This window comes from Cucumis sativus, chromosome 3 (genome assembly GCF_000004075.3).
Source record: "Cucumis sativus cultivar 9930 chromosome 3, Cucumber_9930_V3, whole genome shotgun sequence".
Lineage (NCBI taxonomy): Eukaryota > Viridiplantae > Streptophyta > Magnoliopsida > Cucurbitales > Cucurbitaceae > Cucumis > Cucumis sativus.
In genome coordinates this window covers 33,572,482-33,595,830 of record NC_026657.2, presented here as the reverse complement: position 1 = coordinate 33,595,830, position 23,349 = coordinate 33,572,482, and the positions used below count along the sequence as shown (strand labels likewise).

The following is a 23,349-nucleotide window of genomic DNA, read 5'->3' as shown; positions in this document are numbered from 1 at the left end:
TAATTTATTTTATTATTAAAAAAATGAACGGGAAAGGTCACCGAAACAACAATTCATATGAAAAATTTACTCGTAAAAACTAACAATTCATATGTTTGAAGACTAACCTCTCCGCTTCTTTGTTCCTCCGTGGTTGCTCTCCCTCAACATCGTCGTCGCTTCCGTCGTGGATTGCTTGCCAGATTTGAGAAGGCAACCTGTTCTCAGGCGCCCGTGAGTTTCATATTTATTCTTAACGCTTTGTGCTTCCGCCTTCTCATTCTCCTTCATTTACCTATTAATCAATTGATAGAGGAGGTAATTTCGGCGCGAAATTTAGCATATCTTGCCTTTTCATAGTTAGAATCTACTTTCTCTTGCCAATCTCAGTCAGTTTATCGATTTCTTATATTAACGAAACTACTGCTACTTGCCGATTACTAGAATCAAGTGTCGTAGGAGCGTATTATTCACCATCGTACTATTCTCGGTTCTCGCCTATCTGAATGTCGGACAGTAGTTTTAGTTTGGATAATTACTTCGAGTGCTTGTTTGTGTTCCAGTATTTCTAGGGTGTTTTTATGTCTATTAAATTTTTGTTTTAAAGCTGTTTTCAATGGAGAATGTCCCCAACGGAAATCTGATTGCTTCAAATTGCTTGATTTTTCTTGCTGAATCATATTTCATGAAACTCATCCAACCAATTTAAATAGATAATTCCTTTTAAGCTTTGAGAACTTCTACATGTTGTCAAACAATTATGATGTCACTGATCGTAGGGTGCTTTTTTTTAAAAATATTGAAATTTTAGTTTTGGAACCCCTTGAAGTCTAAAGCTCTAGGAATGGACCCCAAGCACACGGGAGAAATTCTGAAGTAAGTTCTTTTCAACGAACTTTTTTTTGTAACTCCTTTTGTTTCTATGGATATTGGATGCTGATCAGTGATTATTAACTTCTGATTTTGTGGTGCAGGCATTTGGAGAAGCAGGGTGAGTTTCTTATGGATGCTTATAGATCAATGTCCCACGAACTACATAAACTTCAGGTTTCTTTTCTTTCTCTGTATGTCTGATTTGTTTAATGTACTTGTTTTACTGATTTAGTATTATTTTTATCTGAGTTCATCTTAATGCAAATGTTTGAGCTGTATTGCACACATTTCTTACCTTACAGAAAATATGGAGGAAATCTGACATATTAATACATATATGATTCCATAACTCTTGTCTTTACAGATTTACTTGACTGGTATCCGTGAATATTTCATTCAGTTGAAGACTGTATTTCATTTGACTTTCATTTTTTAAGTTCTTAAGCCTCTAGGCCTCTAATTTCTTAAGCCTCTAGTGCGTAAGTAATTGGGATTCTAATATTTTCAGGTGGAAGAAGAAATGCTGATGCGCAAGTTTTATGAAATAATGTCAGCTCATGGTCTAGTAAAGAAGGTAGTAATATCCATCCAGCATTATTATTTTATTTGGATGATCTTTTATGTGCTCAATGAGCTCAAATGGTCAATAATTTGTTTTGATTCTGATCAACCTTAAGAACTGATAAGGTGGCTTAGATGGCTCAATAATTATTATTGCTGTTGTTGTTGTTATGATTATTATGATTATTATTATATTTAACAGGAAACCAATTTTCATTAAATGGCTTTAGTATTACTATTAATCGCAGGTTACTTTTGCAATTAGGTTGTTCAGGAGTAGTGCAAACTTGCTAATTATCATTGAAAGTAAATCAAGTAAATCTTACTTGTCCTCTTTATCACTTGTCTGGGAGGATTAGTGGGTGGGGGTGAGTTCCTTTGTTCTTTGTTTCTGCATCTTTATCACTTGTCCTCTTTTAAAAAAACGCCTGATCTCAGATCCTTTGGTTGGGTCTGAGAATTCTGTGTTCTCTCTTTTGGGTTCTATGGCAATTTATCTAATAGGGAAATGACGGAGGTGGCCTGTTTTCTTTCTTTGTTTGAGCGGTGTAGCTTTAGGGAGGGGAGGAGGGATACTTGCATTTGGAGTCCTAATCCCATTTAAGGTTTATTCTCTAATGAGGGATAGTAGCAGCAGTAGTTGGAGGTGTTTTTCTTCTCTAATGAGGAAGGGTGTGACTTGTATTCCTGTTTTTGGTATGGTTCTTATGACAGATGTTTGGCTGTATTTGGTTTGGTTCAAGCTTTTTAAATTTTCATTGGGGGTCTTTCCCAAAAAATAAACTAAAACTACAGCCACTTAAAGTGGGAGCAGCCTCAAGCAAGTATCTGGAGGGCAGTAGACCAGTAGTCATGTAGATCTGTGTGAAAGTACTAGTTAAGGGTATCTGAGTAAGATTCGTAAACATTTGTAAGGGCATAGTGAAAATTAGCGTGTCTTGGTTATAAATAGAGGGTTTTATAATTCTTAGAGGTGAGGACCATTTTAGTGAGAGTTTCCATTGTGGGACTTTATGAGAGAGGCAACCCTCTCGAAAATTATTTTGGTATGTTGTAACTTCTTTTGATAATGCAATTTAAAATGATGAGTGGATTTACACCAAGAAAAAGCTGAAATCAGAAGCAGTAACTCATAACAGCTTTGTCATTCAAAGTGGTGGTTTTTTCCCCTTCCAGAGCAGCCAGAGCTTCTGCTTACAGCATATATAGTGTCAGAGGGTTCATGATGACTGCCAAAAAAGTTATTTGATGTCTGAGCCGAATGTCTCCTTCTTTTGGATCTGAATGTCCGCCATGAAAGTACAGGACATAAAGAAGTGGTTTTGATCTTTGCCATCTGTTTCTGAAAATATAGCACCAATTTGAAGAGGTGAACTGGTAGGGAAATCTTTTTTAAAGGCAATCCCCGTGTCTACATCTTGTGGAAGCTCTCATAGAAAGAACTTGGAACTTGTGGGAAGGATCCTTTCCCAATTAAATAAAAAAAAAGAGGTCTTTTATTTTTTGGATTATGAGTAAGGTCTAGAATCTAGATTGAGAGATTTTACCTTGAAGTTTGATGGGGGTCCAAAATCCATTTCCATTCTTCCGCTCTCTCATTTAGCACAATTTGGGGAAAAAAATGTTCAAGGGATGCCCATTATGTGATTTTATCCTCTTTCAGGTTTCAGTTAAATTTGATAGTATGGGTTCCATCTCAAAATCAATTGGCAGGGAGAGGAGTAGTCCATCTATCTTATATGAAGTGTGAGTCTTCTTGGTTTTTTCAATGTGGGACTTTCAACATTTTCTTCAAATGTCAAGCAACTAAGAATTAGTATCCAGTTTCCTCAAAATCTTTTTCAACTATTTAAGCGTCACTTTTGGCATTTTGAAGAGAGATGGGTAATAAATTGAGAAACTAGACAAAGTGAGGCGCCTCCTTGGGAAATGTTAAAATGTTTCCAGTTGTGAAGTTTTTTATGAACTCTCTTGATAAAGGCTCCAAAATGGAAAGAGTCTTTGGTTTACCCCCAAGTTGGAGGCCTAGATAAGCAACTGGTCAAGAACCCACCCTAGTTGTCGATTTGTTCAATTCTCCATTTATTAAGTTGACCCCTGACAACTCACTTTTCGTAAGATTAATGTTTAGACCAGAAGCTTTCTCAAATAATGAGATGAAAGTGAGATAAAAGTATGAAGATTCTTGATTACTATTGAGTCAAAAGAGGAGAAAACCAAGGTAATATGTGCAAACGGTAAGTGATTTATGCCAAGTGAAGATTTACCAACATTTTGGATTTCGTAAATCCTCCCAAAGCTCCATGGTTCAGCTCCTACTTTGACAATCTACAACAATAGTGAAAACGAATTGTGATGACGGGTCACATTGCCTAACGGCCCCTTGTGGGGATGATCTTGACCTTGCCTTTGGCCTATTAATAATAATAATAGAGGGTTGACGCTTGAAATACAGTCGTGAATCCACTCCTTTTATCAATCTTTTTCAGGATGAGACAAATATAGGTCTCATTGAGGGCTGCATTGTATGATTTTTAGTGTACCAAACGTTCTTGAAGAATTCAGCGGAGAATCCATGAGGTCCCATAGTTTTATTAGAACTCAAAGCGTTAACTGTTACATGGTCTCTAAAGAGTTTCCTTAATCACCCGAGATGGCCTGCCAATCGAGATTAATGGGGATGAAGCAGGGGTCTCTATTCTTCGTGTAAAAATAAATCAGGGTAGAATTTCAAAAACTCTTTTCACTGTCTTAGTCATTTAGAAGGCGTAAACCCTCTCTTCCCCTTACAAACTTCTAAAATGTCATGTAAACAGCCCAATTAAACCAAATAAGTAGCACTTCAAGTCATGTAAAAAAAAATTAACCACTAACTTTTAGTAAAACAGATATCAAGTATCGATATAAAAGTAATGTGAACAATTGAGTGATATCTTACCAATTACTCTAATCTTTTTCGAAATTTATCAACTCTGGTCTCTTCTTTAAATCTATCATACTCTAATTTACTTTATATTAGAGCTGATATTTCTTAGCAAGTATTATAAAAGTAAAGCAATTATCAAACTAAGCCCAACACTTTCCTTATATAAACTGTTGTGAACTTTTAAGTAAGTTACCAACTAATTAGTAAGACTCCCCTAATGACATTCTTAGTAAGACGCTATAGCCTATTGAAATGTAATTTGTTTGTGGTTTGCAGAATGAAGATGATCGTAATAGTTCTGGCAGCGCAAGGAATGGCGATAACAACATCGAATAAATTACCGCAGCCACTCGATCCAAGGAAAGTCTCAATGTGACTCTCATGTATTTATTTTTTTGCATTGGTACCAAATGAAACATTCTTTTGAAATATAGAAAATAAAAAGGAAAATGTTCTTATTTAATTCATAAATCATTGTTACAGACATCGATAATAATTAATAGATAGTATTGAATATCAAAAAATGAAAATCGAACTCTTTTTTCTTTTAAATTAAGTATATAGACACTACTTTCATTTCTAACTTTCTTCCCTAGTTATCTATTTGACGGTTTAAAATACCAAGTTAAAATTTTCAAATAAAAAAAACTTTCAAAAAAGCTTTTGTTTTTGGAGTTGGTCAAAGAATTCAACCATTGTGTAAAAAAAAATACAAATCATTGTCTTACAAAGGAAATACACTTGCTTTTATAAAACAAAAACAAAAATAATATAAAATGGTTATCAAACTATGTTTTGTTGACAATAATTTTCGGTCAAGAGTATAATTCAGTAATATGATTGTGAAGGTATTAAACTGAATTTAAATAATTTACATAGTTTGAAGTGCATGAGAATCATCGATACATTTCATCAAACCATGTCATTCAAACAAGAATATGCTATTTTTTAGTTCAGTTGGTGAATGAACATTTCATCAAACCATGTCATTCAAACAAGAATATGCTATTTTTTAGTTCAGTTGGTGAATGAAATATAAGTACCATAATCCTATGAGAAAAGTTGCTTATTTGAGATTTTTATATTAATAATTTAAAAATCAATACAGAATATTTAAATCTCTAATTTTATAATTTGTTTTGTGTAAATATGCGTGGAAGAATGAGCACATGATAAAAAAAGATGATCGAAAGAAAAAGAAATTGAAAAAATATAAATATAAAAATATATATATAAGATCTATTAAGATTGACTTAAGAAAAAAAAGAACGTAATTGTTTAAATTCGTTTTCATAAAATTTATTTAAATACACTTAAAAATCTATTTTGGATGACATCAAACACTTTCCTTTATTTTAAAATAACTTAATTTTTAAAGAAATTTTTAAATACAGAAGAATTGACAAAACTATTTTTTTAAGTATTTCTTTTTTGTTATAGAATCTAAATATTTTCCATATTCTTCTATTTATATAACTTCTAATTTTTAAAATTAAACACTTAGAAATGTTTTTATATTTATATAAATATTTTTTTTATCTTCATATAAATTTCACATTTTAAAATTATCAAATACAAGTTAAAAATGTATTCAAATACAAGTTAAAAATGTATTCAAATACAAGTTACCCTTTCATGGGTTAACAAATGTATCTTACTCTACCTTTGAACTAATTGAAGAATTTATGTTCATCTTCTGATGAATCTATCCGAGAATGAAATTTTTTTAATATTAAAATGCCAAATTAAACGTGCACTGCTTTTTAAATATTTCATGAGCGTCCATACGCACATCTTGACTTTCATCATAACAAAACCCATCCAACATTACAACATTTAGGTATAAAGAAACAAATGTACACTTTTCTCGATATTTATATCTAAAAAAATATCATAATTTCATCAATCTTACTTTGAGACCATCTCCCAGTTATACTGATTTCTTGATTAAGTAAAAGATCTTTATTTTCAAATATTACAACTTACAAGGTTAGGCAATAAGCACTGAATAGTGCCCAGAGAAAACAATATTAATTCTCAAATATAAATTATCTTCATAAACTATTTCGTTCCCAAACCATAAGATAACAAGCAATTAAGTTATTTATCAATTTTAATCAATCAACATTTCTCCACTTGTGGGTTGAATGGTTGCCTTGCTGCTCTGCATTGCAACCCCTCCATCTAGTTGCTTCTTCAGTTCTTGTGACCTAATAAATTCTTTGATTCTTGCTTTCAGTTCTTCATTTGGTATTAGCATGTCCGCGGTCAGATGAGACCGGTTGAATGGGTCGGTCTGCAAATTGTGCAAAGTTTAGCACAGAAAACTGAAAACTTTTTTTCCGTTAAACAGATGTTACTGGAAGGAAATGTAAGTCTTACACTGTCGCTGAGGAGATGTCTTTGAATGACGGGTCTGTCGACGGTGATCCTCGAAGAAGGTAAGATCACAGGGTCCTTCATTAAAGTGTACTGCATAAGAAGAAAGATAAAAAAGCTTGAACTAATCTATCCACAGCATATAGGTATTAGTTTCATTCTTGAGAAACACGTTCAAAGCTTTTTTTGCTCAGTCATCATACTCGTACATAATGAATTTGATAAAAATATAACTTGAAAGAGCGAGTGAAATCCATGACTTAAACAAACAATGAGTGGAAAAAAACATACTTGGATTGGGTCGAGGAATTCGTCGGGTATATCTCCTAGAGTAGCTTCAGCATCCATTGCCTCAGAAGCTGCATCTTTGGCTTTGTTACCAAGATCAGTAAACTCCTGTATTATCCTACTATCTTCTCTAATACGTCTAATAAGTACATCTGCTGCAGCAGTGAACAACTGGAGAAAGCTCCAAAATTTAGGTAGAGAATTTTTGAATTATCATACCAAGGGTTTGTCACAAAGTATAAATAAATTACCTGCTCGTTGTACGATCGGCCGTCCTTCGAAATGGCAGCTGGGAAAATATTCTCCGTATCCCCTCTTGCCAGATGAACATATATTTGAACAATCTTCAAAATTAAACAAGAAAAGTCAGACACCGCGTGCACAACCCAAAAGATAACAATAACTGCCAAAACTTCCTTCAAAGTGCCCGAAATACATCTTCACTATTTGTAGGGAAGCATTTCATATTATCTCGTCAAAGTAAACACAAGGGAAAGAAAATAAAAACTTAGCTTAGAAATTGAAAATGACATAAGAAACATAAACAAGGATATCAATCAGAATTGTATAGGATATCGACTAACTATTTCCAATGCACCAAACTCTGCATTTGGCTTAATAATCAAGAGAGCAAACGTGAATATGAAGAATGTGGGTACATGAACTTATACTTGCACTTTAGATAACATTAAAACAGTTGTGATATTATATTCAATATAAATTTCATTGCTTGTCCCCTACATGATTACATGAACAAATAAATCCAATCATGCTACTACTCCCTCAATTACAGACACAAATTACAAGACAGTGATTAAATCTATTAAAGCTAATGTAACATTAAAAGACGGAATAATCTAGTGACCTATAAATAGAAACTAGAATCTAATTCTCATGTACCTGCTTAAGCAATTCTCTTGGACGGAATTCATACTTTTCAGGGTCTTTCAGACTAAGAGATTTTCGCTGAGGACCAACAAGTTGCAAGAGAAAATAATTAAGCATGCTGGCCACCCTTTCAACCTGTAAGAAAAAATTTGAAGGCACGATTACCAAATGTGATGAATTAAAGAGGAAAGTGTAGTCAAAACACATAGAAAATATGTTTGTGGGCAACAGCGGGAGCACACCATCTCTGGAAGTAGGAAAGGAGCTGTGATTTGCTCTGAAGTAAATGCCAGCATACTCACGTCCTCATTTGCTAATTTCATATCGATTCGGATGATCTGAGAATATCAAATAATGTTGGATCAAACAGGTCCTCGAAAATCAAAATCAATATCAAGGCTTTGGGAGTAATTTACAACAATTCACAAGGTGCATTCATAGAAAGGTCATCAAACCAACATTTTCTTGGGAGTGAAAGAGCCGAGTTCTTTCCTGCCTCTCTTGAGCAGGTCGCCGTTCCCATTCTGCAGTATTTGACATTTCAGCTTCAAGCTCTTTAAGTTCAAGAATCTTATTAAGGCTTTCGTCAAGAAGATATATGCTATCGTTGATTAGGAAGTTCAAGAAATTCAGGTAAACACCCTTCTCCTCTTCCTTGGCAATCTGAGATGGAAAATTAAGGGAAATAACATGTAAAAGAAAGACCCATAACGCTGATCAACTAAAAAATTACTGAGGAACAGGAAGAACATTTACCATTCTCCAAGCATTGCGATGACTAGGAACCTGCCAAAGGTATTCCAGAAGTTCGGCAATATTATGACGGATGTTAAACTTGTCATAAAACTGCACCAGAGAAAAGAAGACCAGTCAAGCAATGTTGAGAATTTTCAATTCCTCAAAATTGGAACAGGCGTAACATTAACTAAAAATCTTAATTTGCGAGAATAAATTGTAGGCCTCGTTTCCTAGACTAATTTTAAGATCTTGAACAAGAGAGCAATTTATTTTGTTCTTTTTTGATATAGCCATTTTTGTTATTGCATTGTATCATTCTAATATCCTGTAGAATCAGCTTTGAAGATAAAAGCTGTAACCATTTCATAGAATAATTAGTGCAAGATCAATACAGAAACAAATGGAGAAAGCAGCCAAGATCTCCCTGAAAACAGAATAATTGCCTTCGCCTACTACATTTAAGTCGGCAGTTTAACCATGCTGTACCTGTGTATGTGATCCAGTAAACTCGATGTCTACATAGAGTTTTAAAAGATTCCTAACAAGATACTCAAGCGATAGTTGGTGGCCTTCAAATAGTGTTGCCGTTACAGATGAACCACTGCAGTAAACAAAACCCACACACTCAACTCCAAAATTAATGTGGAAAAAATATCAAATGATTAATATATGTACATATCAAGTACGTAAAATAACCTTCTACGAGGAATCCAGCAGTTCAGAACTTCAACCATCTTTGCTCTTAAGTAAGGATTTCTAATATATTCGGGACTTGCCATGAACATAATAATGAAGTTCATAAAATCATCCTGTCAAAATGAAAACAAAATATCAAAATTTTCCACACAACACAGATGCTCAGCATTTAAAGATATGAAAGAATCAATTAGGATGAGTTAGATACCAAATTGATGCCATCCAAAGCTTTTGGAATCCGAGAAGCAAATATAAGCAATTCCATAGCATCTTCCACAAAATGTTCTGGCATGGATGCAAATTCCATTGGACAAGCTGATGGAAGAGGCATTTTAAATCCACCAACCAAACCAACTAACCAGATGACCATTAATCGATAGAAAGTAAGAGCTTGCTGGATCAGTGTCCCATCCTGTAAAGAGAGAAATTACCACCACTGTTAGTAAAAGCCAGTTACAAACATAGGGTCAACTGATATAGCCAATAATCAACCACAGTGAAGTTTAAGTTCCTAATTTAATTCAGGATAAAAAATGATCTCAACGTGGAACCAAATGTTATATAGCAAAAACAAAGATCACGTTTTTGTTGGTGTAAATACTATCTTTGAACTCTCAAATAAAGATGGTGAAGAAAGCTGCAGATATAAACAATGATAGCTCCAGTACAAGAGGAAGATTGAGGATATCGATCAATTAGATAAAAAATGAACTTGTAGGTCTTACAGTATCCATTCAATTTATTAATTGCAATCAAACACGTTAGACATAAAATGAAAAAAAATACAAATGGAGATCTCAAAAATAAAAAATTATAAAATAAAAATGATAATAATAAATAAATGAACAAAAGAATGAAAGCTTCTTAGCTAAAATAAGGTGATTCAACACTAGTAATTATTTTTTTTCTCATTTACTTCCCATGAAGCTTCATACGTTCCAATAAATTCTATTAGTATAAATTGGCTGGCCAAGTTCATATCATTACAGCGATCAATCAATCATTAAGGTTCTGTTGGAATTCGCAAATTAGCTTGCCATCTCCTTTGTTTGCCTAATTCTAGCTTTTTGCCATTGACTGAATTCTTCTCTATTCTCTTGCTCTTAGTATAACACTCTTGTACTTTGAGCTTAAGTCTCATTTATTAATAATAAATAAAGAGGCTTGTCTCCATTTTAAAAAAAAAATCAATCATTAAGGTTCCAATGCCAAATTACCCTAACATGTGGACTTGCAAAGACTTACTATGCAAGAAAAGTGTAGGGAAATTTTCATCTTTTTTTATGCCAATGGGTCAAGTTATGGAGCCTCTTTTTTTTGGAAATAGAAACATTTCATGGATGAATGAAATAGATGATTACAAGAAATCTCTCCAATGGGAGAGGAAAAGGGATAGAGAGTAAGAATTTAAAGGAGACTGAGTTATGAGTGTTCGGGCCAGCTGATGTGCACCTCGATTAATCTCACGGGACAACTCACCTGCCCCTATAAGGTGTCAAAGTAACTCCTAGGTTGAACCACAACCTCTTAGTTAGTTATTGAGACTATGTCTTCTTTTTACCACTAGGCCAACCCATGATAGTTTAAAGGAGACTGAGTGCTACAACTGTTAAACGCATGAATAAGCACAAAATAAAAAAAATGATCCAAAGAAAAAGAAATGCCTCGAAAGATACTCCCATTGCGATCACACCAAAGAGTTTGAACACTACTAAATTGAACCATTTTTCAAGACCCACTTTACCTTTAATTTCATCCAAATGAACAATATACTCGATTGGGTAGTGAGGTCAATACATTTGTGTAATATTACCTTTTTTTCATAATTTAATAATGCAACATTCAATAACATAACACAATCTGATAAAGGTGAGACAGAAATATACCCTCAGTATTTGAGCTTCATAACAAAGTTTTTCCTGTGAGTACAACTCTATTTCCTTCTCAAGGCGAGCTATATCCATTTCAAGCTGTGGGGCAGGGCCTTGTCCCTGCATGGCTTTAAGCGTGGACAATGTATCTTCACACCTAGATATATCCTGGTCAAAAATTGATTGAAATGAAAAGATCCATCAAAGAGAATGAATAAAAGAAAAATATATATAGAATGAATATAAATTCTTAGCAAAAAAAAATAGAAAATTGTATGTGGTTTTTCGTTTATCCTCCATTGCATGATTTATAGCTACCTGTACTAAATGCTTGAAGTCTGAAAATGCTTTTAACAAGCCCAAATTCAGCACCCTTGCAGTCATAAAGAAGCACTCACATATAAACGGGTACCTAGTTTTATCACTACTTGATCTTGCTTTTGCAGTAGAAGATCCAATAGTAGCATTACTGCCAGAACTGGAAGCCTCCTGGGATTGTAGCAAGCGACTTTCACTGTCGCTGGACTGCCCAGGGTTATCAGTTCTCAACTGAGTACCATTATTAATCCACTCGGTAACTTCTTCAGATGAAGCATGTAGAGCAGTTAATCCTCTGAAAGTTACATAACCACATTTAAGAAAAGTTGTACTAGGCCAATTATGAACAACAAAATAAGCAAGAAGACAAAATCATCTTACCTCAACTCCAATCGGTTACTATAACATACATATTTTGGATCAATTTTATCCCTTTTGGTCAAGTTTGCATCTAGAAAAGGCTCACAAAGACGTAGCATGATGGCACTGAGATTAACAAACATGCCCGAACTTGCACAGGAGAGAGGATCAACCTTAAGAAATAAAATATATTACATAGATTGTTAGAAGTTGTACCATTCAACATTGATCAACACGTCTCTATAGTCACTAAAAAGAAAAAATAAAATAAAATTACAATAAAAAATCAAATTTTGAGCTAGAAACTAAAACATTCTTTTGAAAACAAAACACTGCCCTTGTAGCTTCCTTTCTGAAAATAAATTTGCCCCCTTGGATACAAACGACTTGCTCCATGTCTTGGATTACTCCTCCAACATCCAGAGGCTCTTTCAAGGTGATGACTCTAATGACAGAAACGAAGACAAGGGCCTCCAGTTGATGGTTTTAGAGGAAAACGCTGATCTTACAGCGCCTAATGAACAGACGACCAAAATTGAAAGCGTTACTGAATTAGAACTAGTTGCCTCTCTGCAAAATCTGTTCCCGTTAAGCAAGGAAGTAATTGCAGCACTTCTTGGGTATGACTTATATCCGGGCAGTGACTAGGAAAGGGAAACTGTAGAGAAAGGGTGGGGCCGCCACAAGCAGTAACAAGAAGCTTACTAGAGAAGTTAAAGCTTTACTAGGTAGTAGGGAAAGGGAAGCCAAGCAGCCAAAGCCAGTACTTCCCAGAGCTCTGATAGTGATCCATGCTAATTCTTTCCTGGAACGTTGGGGGTCTTAATGCTCACCCTAAAAGAGTTTTTGTTAAAGATTTGCTTGTGAAGTTCAATTCATATGTTGTTATTCTCTAGGAATCTAATGTTAGTGTTGTTGACCGAAAGCTGGTGAAATCGGTTTGGAGCAGTTGTTTAGTTGGGTGGGCTGTTTTAGAAGCCTGTGACTCTTCGGGCAATATTCTTCTAATGTGGAAAGAGGATTCAATCATGGTAATCAACTTTATTCAAGGTCAGTTTTCTGTCTCTATTCTTTGCAAAACTAATGCTGGCTTCTCTAGGTGGATTACAAGTGTGAAGTGTGTATGGTCCTTCTTCTTATAGGCTAAGAGATCAATTATAGTGAGAACTATCTGGTTTTTGGTCTTTGTAATGAGTATTGGTGTGGCCTGCAACCTTTGGCAAAAACTTTCCCTAGCTTGTTCTCTTTGCCGCTGAACAATGATGCTCTTGTTGCTAATTGCTGGTGTAAATGTAATGTTAAGTCATTCTTGGAATTTGGGTCTTAAAAGAAACTTGCTTAATAATGAGCTTGACAACGTGGTCACCATTCTAGAAATTCTCCATTCTTAGGCCCCTTCAGATGATCGTGATAGTTTTAAATGGACTCTTAATGCTAATGGCAGCTTTACTACGAAGTTTACCTTTCTTAAATAACCAAGGGATCTCCCTCCATTGCTGCCCCCTGATTTGCCACATTTGGAAGACTAAAATCCCGAAAAGGATGAAATTCTTCTTATGGTCACTTGCCTATAGAAGTCTCAACACTCATGAGAAAATTAAAAAAAAAATTCCCGCACACCATGCTCAACCCCTCGATGTGCTGCCTTTGTTCCGTATACAAGGAGACCCTAGACCACCTATTTTTGCATTGCGCTTTCACTAAGAAAGCTTGGTATACTCTGTTTAGAATCTTTGACGTGGAGGTTTGTCTTCCTTGTACGATTGACAGTTGGATGATGGAAGGACTCAAAATTAGAGGCCTTAGTCCGAAAGGTCACATCTTGTGGAGTTGTGCTATCCATTCCCTTTTGTGGTGTATTTGGAAAGAAAGAAATAGTAGAGTTTTTTAAGATAACTATAATTCTTTTGATTCTTTTTGGAACACAGCTTCTTGGTGGAGTACAAGTTATACCAAACACTTCAGTAATTATAGCCTTTCTATCATTTTCAACAATTGGAAGACCCTTATTCTTTAGTTTCTCTCGGGGAGGGCCATCTTGTCCCTTGCCCTAAGGCTGTTTATCTTTTTTATCATTGGATATATCTGTTTCTTATAAAAAATAAAAATAAAATAAAAAAACACTGTAAATAACAAGTTGACAATAATCAAACTGGTGGTGTACAGTTGACACCACTAAGCTCATATAAAAGTACCTGTATATGAGCCCTTGATGAGTTTCTATTTATCACCTCTGCCAGATACTCAAGAACATTTTCACGGGTCTCTGTGTTCTTAAGAAGGGAGAGAAGAACTTCCGAAAGGCCATCATATAAGTTATTCATGACTGTTTTAATTGTAGTGAATGAAGATAGTAAATCAGCTGGTCTACGAGTTGATGCTTCTGAAAAGCACTGCTGGCTGAAGTTCTCAACAAGACATTCACATGTCAAAACAGAACCAATTCACACAAAGAACTAAAAACTCAAAACACAATAAGATAAACACTCACCCAACATCAGGTTGGCTCTTAAAAATGGCATGGTCAGGCAGAGCACTGACATGGAAGAAAGGCCCCAAAATGCTTGTCATCTCAATGACACGCCCATTGGAATATTTACCAGTAGGAATCCACCAAGGGTGATTCACAAGAGATTTAGCACCGACAGGAAAGCTGACCAGAAACCTAAGTGCTCTTAAGGGCTGCTGGAAGTTCCCAAGAGCAGAAACTTTAAGGACACTACCCCTTAAATCCTCATACAACCCCTTCAAAATGGGTTCTAACGTATCAAAATCCGAGTCACGGAGAAACTCCTCCAGGAAACCCGGAGGGCACTGATAGGCTCCACCAACACTAGTACTAGCCCCAAATCCATCCATGGAGCTCCCACCGACCTCAGAGAAAATCAAAGGAAGCAAAGGCGAAGTGTTGGAGTTAGTACCTAAATCGGCACCGGAAGAAAACAATTCAGGATTGCCTAAATGAATCCTACAATACGAAATCGTCAACTTCTTGGCCTGCTTAAGAGCAATTTCCATATCAGAGCGCAAAGTCTTATCCTTCATGGAAGCGATTTTCTTAGTCTCGTCGTGAGCTCGACGGTAGCACCCAATTAGGTACTGAAAAGGGGGTTCGGCGGAGGGGACATGGGCAGAAAGACGATCGATTATGATGCGCTCCATTACATCTCTTGAAATCCTCAATGGTTTGCCTTCGCTAAGAAGTTCGGCGGCGGTTTGCTCGAGATAGACGATTCTGGAATCAGAATCGGAGGTATCTGTGAGAGAAATTAAGAAGACTTTACGAAGGATGATATCTTCGACCTCCTCAGGTGACCTTTGGGGTTTTGAGGTCGCCATTAGAGTTGAGAATTAAAGAAGAAGAGGGAGATCAAAGGACTGAACTTTTCTTCGTTGTTGTGTCAATGGCAAAGAGAAGAGAAGAGAAGAGAAGCGGAGAGAAAAAAGGTATATATGTTTTTCTTTACAAAACAACTTATTCCTAATAGTATTTGGAAAACGAGTTAAAATACCAAAATATAATTCATGTCAATTCCTTTTTTTAAATAATAAAAATAACCAAATTTAAAAACAATTTGATTAATCTTATATTCCTCAAATTTACAATATACACAAAAATATTATTAATTGTTTTTTATAAATTTTTATCATTTAATGCCATTTTCTTAATCACAACCAATATTTTAGATATATTAAAAAATATTCTTTTAATTCAATTCAATTGGTCTGAAAAAATGGATGAACCTTTCAAAAAAAAAATCAAATCCCATAATCTAATTTATCATTAAATCTATTATTAAAATCTTTCATATTTAACTAACCAAATAAACTAAATCTCTCTTGTATATAATGTAAAGAATAAATTGATAACAATATTAAAAATAGGAAAAAGTAGAATTATGAGAGTGTGGAATTTCTTCAACTTTCTCCAAAGTTCTTTGAAATCTACAAATGTGTTTTACAGAATCTATAAACAATCACTTATTGGAGAGACTTTGACAAATGGAATGGTGACATGTTTGAATACTAAATAAAAAAAAAGTTACTTGGGCTATAAATCATATTTATTCTACACGATTTTCCATAATTCTTATAGCACCCTAATAATCATAACAATGATTAGCAAACATAAACTTTAAAAATAAAATACACAATTGTAGTCAGTCTTTTACTAACACAAATATTTTAAATCTGTATAATATATTAATCAAATATCTATCACAACCTAATGATAAATATAAGTTACATATAACAATCCAATATTGCCTTTAGTTACTATTTACCTTAATGGATATAGGAAATACTATTTGACGGTTTAATATTTTGGTATACGAGAACCATAACCGGTGTTTTTTTTTTTCTTCTAAATATTCAATTACGATTCTCGTTAAATCCTAATCTATTTGCAATAGACAAATTTAATAAAATAATCAAATGTAATAAAATTATTAATTCTTATGCATAGTCCACACTTTAATTATACATTTTATTAAATATAAATGTGATTTAAAGTTTTCATGAGAGGACATAAGCCACTTTGGAAGAACATTTCTTCATGCCATCTATTGAATTGTACTTGTTTAAATAAGAATATGCATGGACATTTTCAACGTTTTCATTTGATTTCTTAATAATAGACTTCATCTTTTAACTTTTCTTAAAAATGTCTAGATAAATTCGAATAAGAGAGAAAATTGAACTAATATTAGATAAACAAAGTTTAAATGTTATATATAATGAAAAATTACAATAAAAATATTTAGAAAAAAACAGTTCATCGTATATATATATATATATATATTATGAAAAAATTTAAAAAATATTTATAACCTATAGCAAATTATATAACTATATGTAAATATTTTAAATTATTTTATTATTTTTAAAAATTGTTTGTATCATATATATATATTATATGGTAAATATGAACCATATTAATATTGTCGACTTTTTAATTAGTTATTTTATAATTTAATAAATGTATTGTAATAAGGTAATTTTTTAATGCTATTATTGGAAACACTAGTATATTTAAAGAAAAACGCATTCTCTCCTCCCTTTTTATTTTTTTATTTCATATTTTCGTCTCCTGAGTAGAAGCACTCAGCTCAGCAGGTTTCTCCTTTCTTCTAAAACCCTATTTCACTGTCACTCACGCTCCCCCCGGTCGTGGCCCTCCCATCTTCTCCGTCGTAGCCTCACCCTTACGAAGAACTCCTAGCCGCTTCCTCTCACATTCTCTCGTCTATCTGAGGAAGCATAGCTACTTATCTCCCTTGTTCTTTTTCTTCTCCTCAGAAACAGAAACTGTGGTTCAGCTCCTTACTCGCGCCATTGGTGAGACCGCTCATTTTTCAGAACCCTAAGGTTTTTATTTTTATTTTTATTATTTTTTGTTTTGTTTTTCGATTCACGTTGATCAATTCCGTTCACCCTCAAAGAAGGAAGTCAAGAGAAGTTTTTTTTTTTTTTTCTTTGAATTCTTCATAACCCAATGTAGATGAAACCATAAAACTAAAAATGGATACCTCACGAATAGAAAAAAATTTGAATCAATAAATTAGAAGGAATCCCAAGAAGTACTAAATTAAAAGAAAAACGAGTTTAAGAAGATGAAGGAAGTAAAAAAGAAAACTTACCAGCTCTTGTCAACCATCTTTACCATTTTTTTTATTGTCGACATGGTAATCTTAGATATAAAACATCCTCATTTTCAGGCACTTTGGATTTTGAGCATCAGTGAATCCTTGTAAACCAAGATGGACAAGGTGAAGATAGAAGAGGTACAATCAACCTCTAAGAAGCAACGGGTAGCCACTCACACTCACATTAAAGGCCTTGGTCTTGAGGTATCTTGCTCTTACTTTGTTCTGGTGTAAATGACCATTGTTATTTGGTCTAAACGAACTTTGAAATCCATAAAAAAAATTAGTTTCCCCCCTCCATGATTTAGCGTATGTACGATACTGCATATACTTTCTTTGAAATTTTGGTATCAACTTTCCTCGTCTTTTATAATAAAGTTTGCCTTCTGACATTCCTTCTGTGCTTTATTATCTTTTGGAGTAAGCTTGTTTGTTACCACCTTCTCCGTGCTTCAAATCTTCTCTCTAACTCTATCTTAAAATATTCTATCCTAGGCCTCTGGAAAGGCGATGCCACTGGCTTCCGGTTTTGTGGGTCAATCAGAAGCCAGAGAAGCCGCAGGGCTAGTTGTCGATATGATACGACAGAAGAAAATGGCAGGCCGAGCACTTCTTCTAGCTGGACCTCCTGGTACTGGAAAGACTGCGCTTGCACTTGGAATTTCACAGGAGCTAGGAAGCAAGGTTCTTCTAATTCCTCTCCTCACTCCAAGAAAGTCACCAAGAATTATTTCATTGTTGGCTTATAAGGTTAGCAGCCTTTTGTTTAGAAAATGTTCTTACTTATGATCATGGACAGGTGCCCTTTTGTCCAATGGTTGGGTCTGAAGTATACTCATCTGAAGTGAAGAAAACGGAGGTTTTGATGGAAAATTTCCGACGATCTATTGGTTTACGGATCAAGGAAAATAAAGAGGTCTATGAGGGTGAGGTTAGTGCCTACTGCCAACTGCCAACTGCATATGAATCTCTAAATATTGTGGATAGCTACTACAAACATTTTCATTTTGTAGTGGTGTTGATGTGATATATCTTTACCAGGTGACTGAACTTTCACCAGAAGAAACAGAGAGCGTGACTGGTGGCTATGGGAAAAGCATAAGCCATGTTATTATTGGTTTGAAGACTATTAAAGGAACAAAGCAACTAAAATTGGATCCGACTATCTATGATGCTTTGATTAAAGAGAAGGTGACATTTTCTAACTTATTATTTCTTTAAAATCTTCCAACTTTTCTTTTTCCATCTTACTAATGACCAATCTTGGCTATAATAAATCATCTTCAAGCAAAGTAATTTTCAGGTTTGATTATATTGTAAATGGTGGGAGTGAATGTGTGCATTCTGCAGGTAGCTGTTGGTGATGTTATATATATAGAAGCAAATAGTGGAGCTGTAAAAAGGGTGGGCAGAAGTGATGCTTTTGCTACGGAGTTTGATCTTGAAGCTGAAGAATATGTTCCACTTCCTAAAGGGGAGGTTCATAAAAGGAAAGAAATCGTCCAGGTTGTCTCCCTGTGAAGTACCCTTTTTGTGTTCCATTTCCTCAATATCTCATAAGTTTATGCAGTTCTAAATTTTTAGTTTGCTAGCTTAAGAGAAATATGTATGCTTTCTTTGATAAAAATTTTGCGTTCTTACTTAAGTTATTATTATCATATTTTTGAGAACTATTAAGTTGTAGCATACCAGCTTGCATATTTAAAACACGTAGAATATGGGTTTTTGTATCAAAACTTTGTCCTATACAGGTTGACTGTAAACTGTTTTCTGTTGGTTAGTTATGTCTTGTTATGAGAATCTTATGTTTGATGATATTCTTTTGACTTTGTACATATGCCCTTAATTGTCTCACGCTACTTTAACTTGTACTAAGCTGCAAGAAGCTTATGCACTAGAATGCTTAGCTTCATTAAGAGTCTGAGCCTAGCCTGTCTCATACAAGTGATTTTAATGGCAGAATCATTTTGAATTTTTCCGGCTTACCATTCTGAAATTTGAGGATCTGTAGACTTTTAATACTTTGAGTCTGCTTTCTGATTTGAAAACAATATTGTTGCCTACGTTTTTGTTCCATTATTCTGGAAACCTTTTGCATTTATTGAGATACAGCTTACACTACAGTCCTTGTATTTATTTATTGTATTAATTTCTTTTTGTATCTGACAGGATGTGACTCTACATGATCTAGATGCTGCCAATGCACGGCCTCAAGGTGGACAGGATATACTATCTTTAATGGGTCAGATGATGAAGCCGAGGAAAACGGAAATCACAGACAAGTTGCGGCAAGAAATAAATAAGGTATCTCTTTCTGTATGAAAGGGTTTTCTTTTGAGTTGCATACATTCTTGGTGATTTCCTGAATTGTGGATAGTATTGTCATATTTGATTGGGAATGTGAGTTCTTAATTGTTTTTTATGAGAAAAACAACTTTCATTAAGAAATAAAATGAAAAAATACAAGGGCATACATACAAAAAAACCCGAAACCTCATATACAAAAAAAAACCAGCCCACAAAAACACCCTAACTAAAAGAAACCAACTGAGAAGAATGTTACCAATTGAATAATTACAAAAGATCTTCGAAATCGAAGCTCAAAAGGAAACATGAAATATAATCAAAGATCAAACCGCACTATGATCCCTTTTACTACCACGAAACACCCGATCGTTCATCTCCCCTCAAATATCCCACAAAAGAGCACACGCCCCAGAGTTCTTAATTGTTTTCATTTATTTTTGTTTTTCATGATCTTAAAACTAACCTAAGAAGGTAAATTGTAAAAAATAAAACTAACCTAAGAACTGTATTGTTGCCGTGTTTCATATATTCTGTGCGAGAACACACTAACAAGACCATTATAAATTTCATTGATATTTTCAATAGTACTGGATGGTTTACTTTTTCTATGCTTCATTTTTTCTCAACAAAAGTGGCCTTTAAGAAAAAAGCACTAGAGTACTGGAGGGTTTATTCTATTTCAGTAAGGAATTTTTTAACACAAGAAATATTATTATAATTGTTTGGGGTTTATTTAAATGACAGGTGGTTAATCGATATATTGATGAAGGTATAGCAGAGCTAGTCCCGGGAGTTCTATTCATTGATGAGGTTATTTCTCCTTTTAAGCTCTTTTAACATTCTCTGTACTCAAAATCTTTAGCTTGTTTATGAGGTAAGTAAAACTTGCAGGTGCATATGCTGGATATGGAGTGCTTTTCGTACTTAAATCGAGCTTTAGAGAGCTCACTCTCCCCAATAGTGATATTTGCAACAAACAGAGGAATCTGCAATGTGCGGTAGGAAGTTCTTACTCTAGTTGATCGTCTTTCAAGTTGTTCATTCTTGCACCTTTATCATGCTATGGACATTTACTCCATCTATACATGGGTTTCATATTCAACTTGTCGGTGGTTGATTTTTTTCCTAATTATTTATAGTTTACTTCTGTAAATTTTCATCATTGCTAAAACCTACTTGAATAATGATCTGAAATCATTTATTTTAGAACAAATAATATAAAACGAAGTTGGAGACTTAAAAGAGACGCCATCTTTCACCAAGTTGAAATTGATGCAGCTGCTATCTTAAATGAAACATGACATATTTTCACCCGTAAAAAATTATTGCTGAATAAATGCTCTTTTCTTTCTTTTATTCAGAGGGACTGATATGAATAGTCCTCATGGAATACCTGTTGACTTGTTGGACCGATTGGTGATCATCCGAACTCAAACATATGGCCCTGCTGAGATGATTCAGGTCAATTTGCATTCTTTTGTGGAAGTTTAAATCTTATGCTGTATATGAAGGTGCCAAACCACTAACGAAGCTATCTGATGCTTTGTGAAGATATTAGCCATTCGGGCACAGGTGGAAGAGTTGGTTGTAGATGAAGAAAGTTTAGCTTTCCTTGGGGAGATGGGCCAAAAAACATCGTTAAGGTACCATAACGTTAGATTTTTGTGTTTGGAATGCTTTTAGAATAAGTAGTTTTAATAGAGGTAATTTGATTATAAGCATTTTAGTGAAAAGTGTTTAGTTATAGCTCTTGTAAGTGCTTCCATGAAGTTCACATAGGTTAAAAGTTTTCTACAACTCTTGATTTGATTTGATTGTTTTTGTTTTTTCCCCCTAGAGGCATTTATGAACTACTAAAAGTAATGAATTTGAGTGGGACGTAAGCAATTTTGAGCATCACAAAAGTGCTCAAAGATAATTCCAAAATCAGTTGTGAACATATAACCATAATAAGGCTGAAATCTTTTGGTTGTGCTGTAGACATGCTGTTCAATTGCTATCGCCTGCTAGTGTTGTGGCGAAAATGAACGGTCGAGACAGCATATGCAAGGTATGTATAAAGTTCGACAGATTCTCGAACCTTAGTTGTATGTGACATCCATCCATGTTTGGGTTGACGCGTTAAAGTGAGCTCTGCTTATAGACTCTTTAAGTTTTGATTGCTTCTCATCCACAGGGAGATCTCGAAGAAGTTTGCGCTCTTTATCTGGATGCCAAGTCTTCGGCTAGGCTTCTTCAAGAGCAGCAAGAAAAATACATTTCTTGATTTGTTTCCAAGTGCTACTCCATTTTTAACCATTTCCCACCGAGAGATTTTTAATCCCAAGAGGTAAATTTCTTTATCTCACAACATTAAAGATGGAAAAGAGAGGGAGAAGGATTATTCAGTGGTAAATTTTTGTGATCCGCTAATCTTAGTTGTAAAATTTTGACAATGAAAGATGTATGGATTACTTGGTAGTTTTATGTCTATAGTGAGAGTAAACATTATGCAGTGTTGAATGTAGATGCACATTCTCTCATATTTGATTTGATATTGTACAAACTTCAATCTTACCACCTGAAATGAAAATTTGGGTTCATGTTTAGTTTTGTTTGTCAGCATTTTCATTTCACAACTCTATCGACCTAACCTAACAAACTCAAAAGATTAGAGTTAGTAATTAATACGATCTATTTGGTCAATGGAACATAAAGGTGAGTTAATAACATATATATATTTTTTCTCCCTTTTTTGTTTCAAACAAATGTAGGAAAGTTCAGATGATTGCGTTATGAGACTAGCTGAAATGTGTGGACGTTCACTAGTGAAGAAAAAAAAAGATCATTGTATCCATTTAGGTGAATTAAGGAGTGAGAATGAATAGGATTAATGATACTAAACAATGATGATGAGCCAAAAGTAAGTCAATGTTTATGATTGTGGCTTATTATGATTGATTTACACTCTCTATGATCATATTTATCTTAGTTATGCATCAGTAAATTATACCTTGGACTACAACATTTTTTTAACGATTTAATACATTAGATTCTATCTCATCTCTCATCTGTTAATGAGATATACACCCATCTATTAATTATTATTTAGTGGACACTAATTTATTTTATTAGTAATTATTCCAATAGAACTAATGCTTTTTTTAGAGATAATTGTCTAGAAAATTATTGCCAAGATTTTGCTAATTTTTTAAGCTTTATTTTCATTTCCTTTCTTTTAATAAAAATTCCCATTAGACATTGTCATTCACTAAATTTCTTAAAATATTAAAAAGTGTTCGTTGGGTATAAAATTTGTGTTAAGAATTTTACAAATAGAGATTAAAAAGATCATCTTTCAAAAGAATAACAACGGAGGTTTTAGTCTTTTTAAAATTTTAAAGTTAACTAAAGTAAGTTTAATTACTTACTCTAACTTAATACTTAATGGTATTGACGTGCACTTACTTAATAAAAAAAATTGAATTTTAATTAAAATTAAAATTATAGAGACAAAAATTTCCAACCACAAAGTTTATGT

At 34.0% G+C, this 23,349-nt stretch overlaps 3 protein-coding genes across 5 annotated transcripts; 2 read left to right on the top strand and 1 right to left on the bottom strand.

The window, feature by feature from the left end:
• Positions 1-34: 34 nt before the first annotated feature.
• On the top strand, positions 35-4,802 carry LOC116402896. Of its 2 annotated transcripts, none has more exons than XM_031883329.1 (5): positions 35-297; positions 791-855; positions 954-1,026; positions 1,361-1,426; positions 4,616-4,737. In XM_031883329.1, the coding sequence occupies exons 2-5, from the start codon at positions 824-826 to the stop codon at positions 4,673-4,675; spliced, it is 231 nt and encodes a 76-aa protein (XP_031739189.1). In that variant the 5' UTR covers positions 35-297; positions 791-823; the 3' UTR covers positions 4,676-4,737. The 2 variants fall into 2 exon arrangements, with proteins under 2 accessions (XP_031739189.1, XP_031739188.1); XM_031883328.1 differs by having other exon boundaries at positions 46-213; positions 4,616-4,802.
• A 1,410-nt stretch (positions 4,803-6,212) lies between these two features.
• Positions 6,213-15,342, bottom strand: LOC101211398 (probable ubiquitin conjugation factor E4). Its single transcript, XM_004136638.3, has 16 exons — positions 14,369-15,342; positions 14,073-14,277; positions 11,899-12,050; positions 11,518-11,812; positions 11,215-11,367; positions 9,537-9,740; positions 9,329-9,441; positions 9,119-9,233; positions 8,651-8,740; positions 8,354-8,557; positions 8,137-8,232; positions 7,907-8,029; positions 7,258-7,350; positions 7,010-7,177; positions 6,722-6,811; positions 6,213-6,635 (listed from the first exon to the last, which is right to left on the bottom strand). The coding sequence occupies exons 1-16, from the start codon at positions 15,214-15,216 to the stop codon at positions 6,453-6,455; spliced, it is 3,132 nt and encodes a 1,043-aa protein (XP_004136686.1). The 5' UTR covers positions 15,217-15,342; the 3' UTR covers positions 6,213-6,452.
• A 1,601-nt stretch (positions 15,343-16,943) lies between these two features.
• On the top strand, positions 16,944-22,417 carry LOC101210899 (ruvB-like protein 1). Of its 2 annotated transcripts, none has more exons than XM_011653918.2 (13): positions 16,944-17,214; positions 17,595-17,726; positions 18,018-18,206; positions 18,322-18,453; positions 18,564-18,713; positions 18,873-19,028; positions 19,692-19,826; positions 20,574-20,639; positions 20,721-20,827; positions 21,191-21,290; positions 21,381-21,472; positions 21,810-21,879; positions 22,006-22,417. In XM_011653918.2, the coding sequence occupies exons 2-13, from the start codon at positions 17,637-17,639 to the stop codon at positions 22,093-22,095; spliced, it is 1,377 nt and encodes a 458-aa protein (XP_011652220.1). In that variant the 5' UTR covers positions 16,944-17,214; positions 17,595-17,636; the 3' UTR covers positions 22,096-22,417. The 2 variants fall into 2 exon arrangements, with proteins under 2 accessions (XP_011652220.1, XP_004136684.1); XM_004136636.3 differs by having other exon boundaries at positions 16,945-17,244.
• The last annotated feature ends 932 nt before the right edge of the window (positions 22,418-23,349 follow it).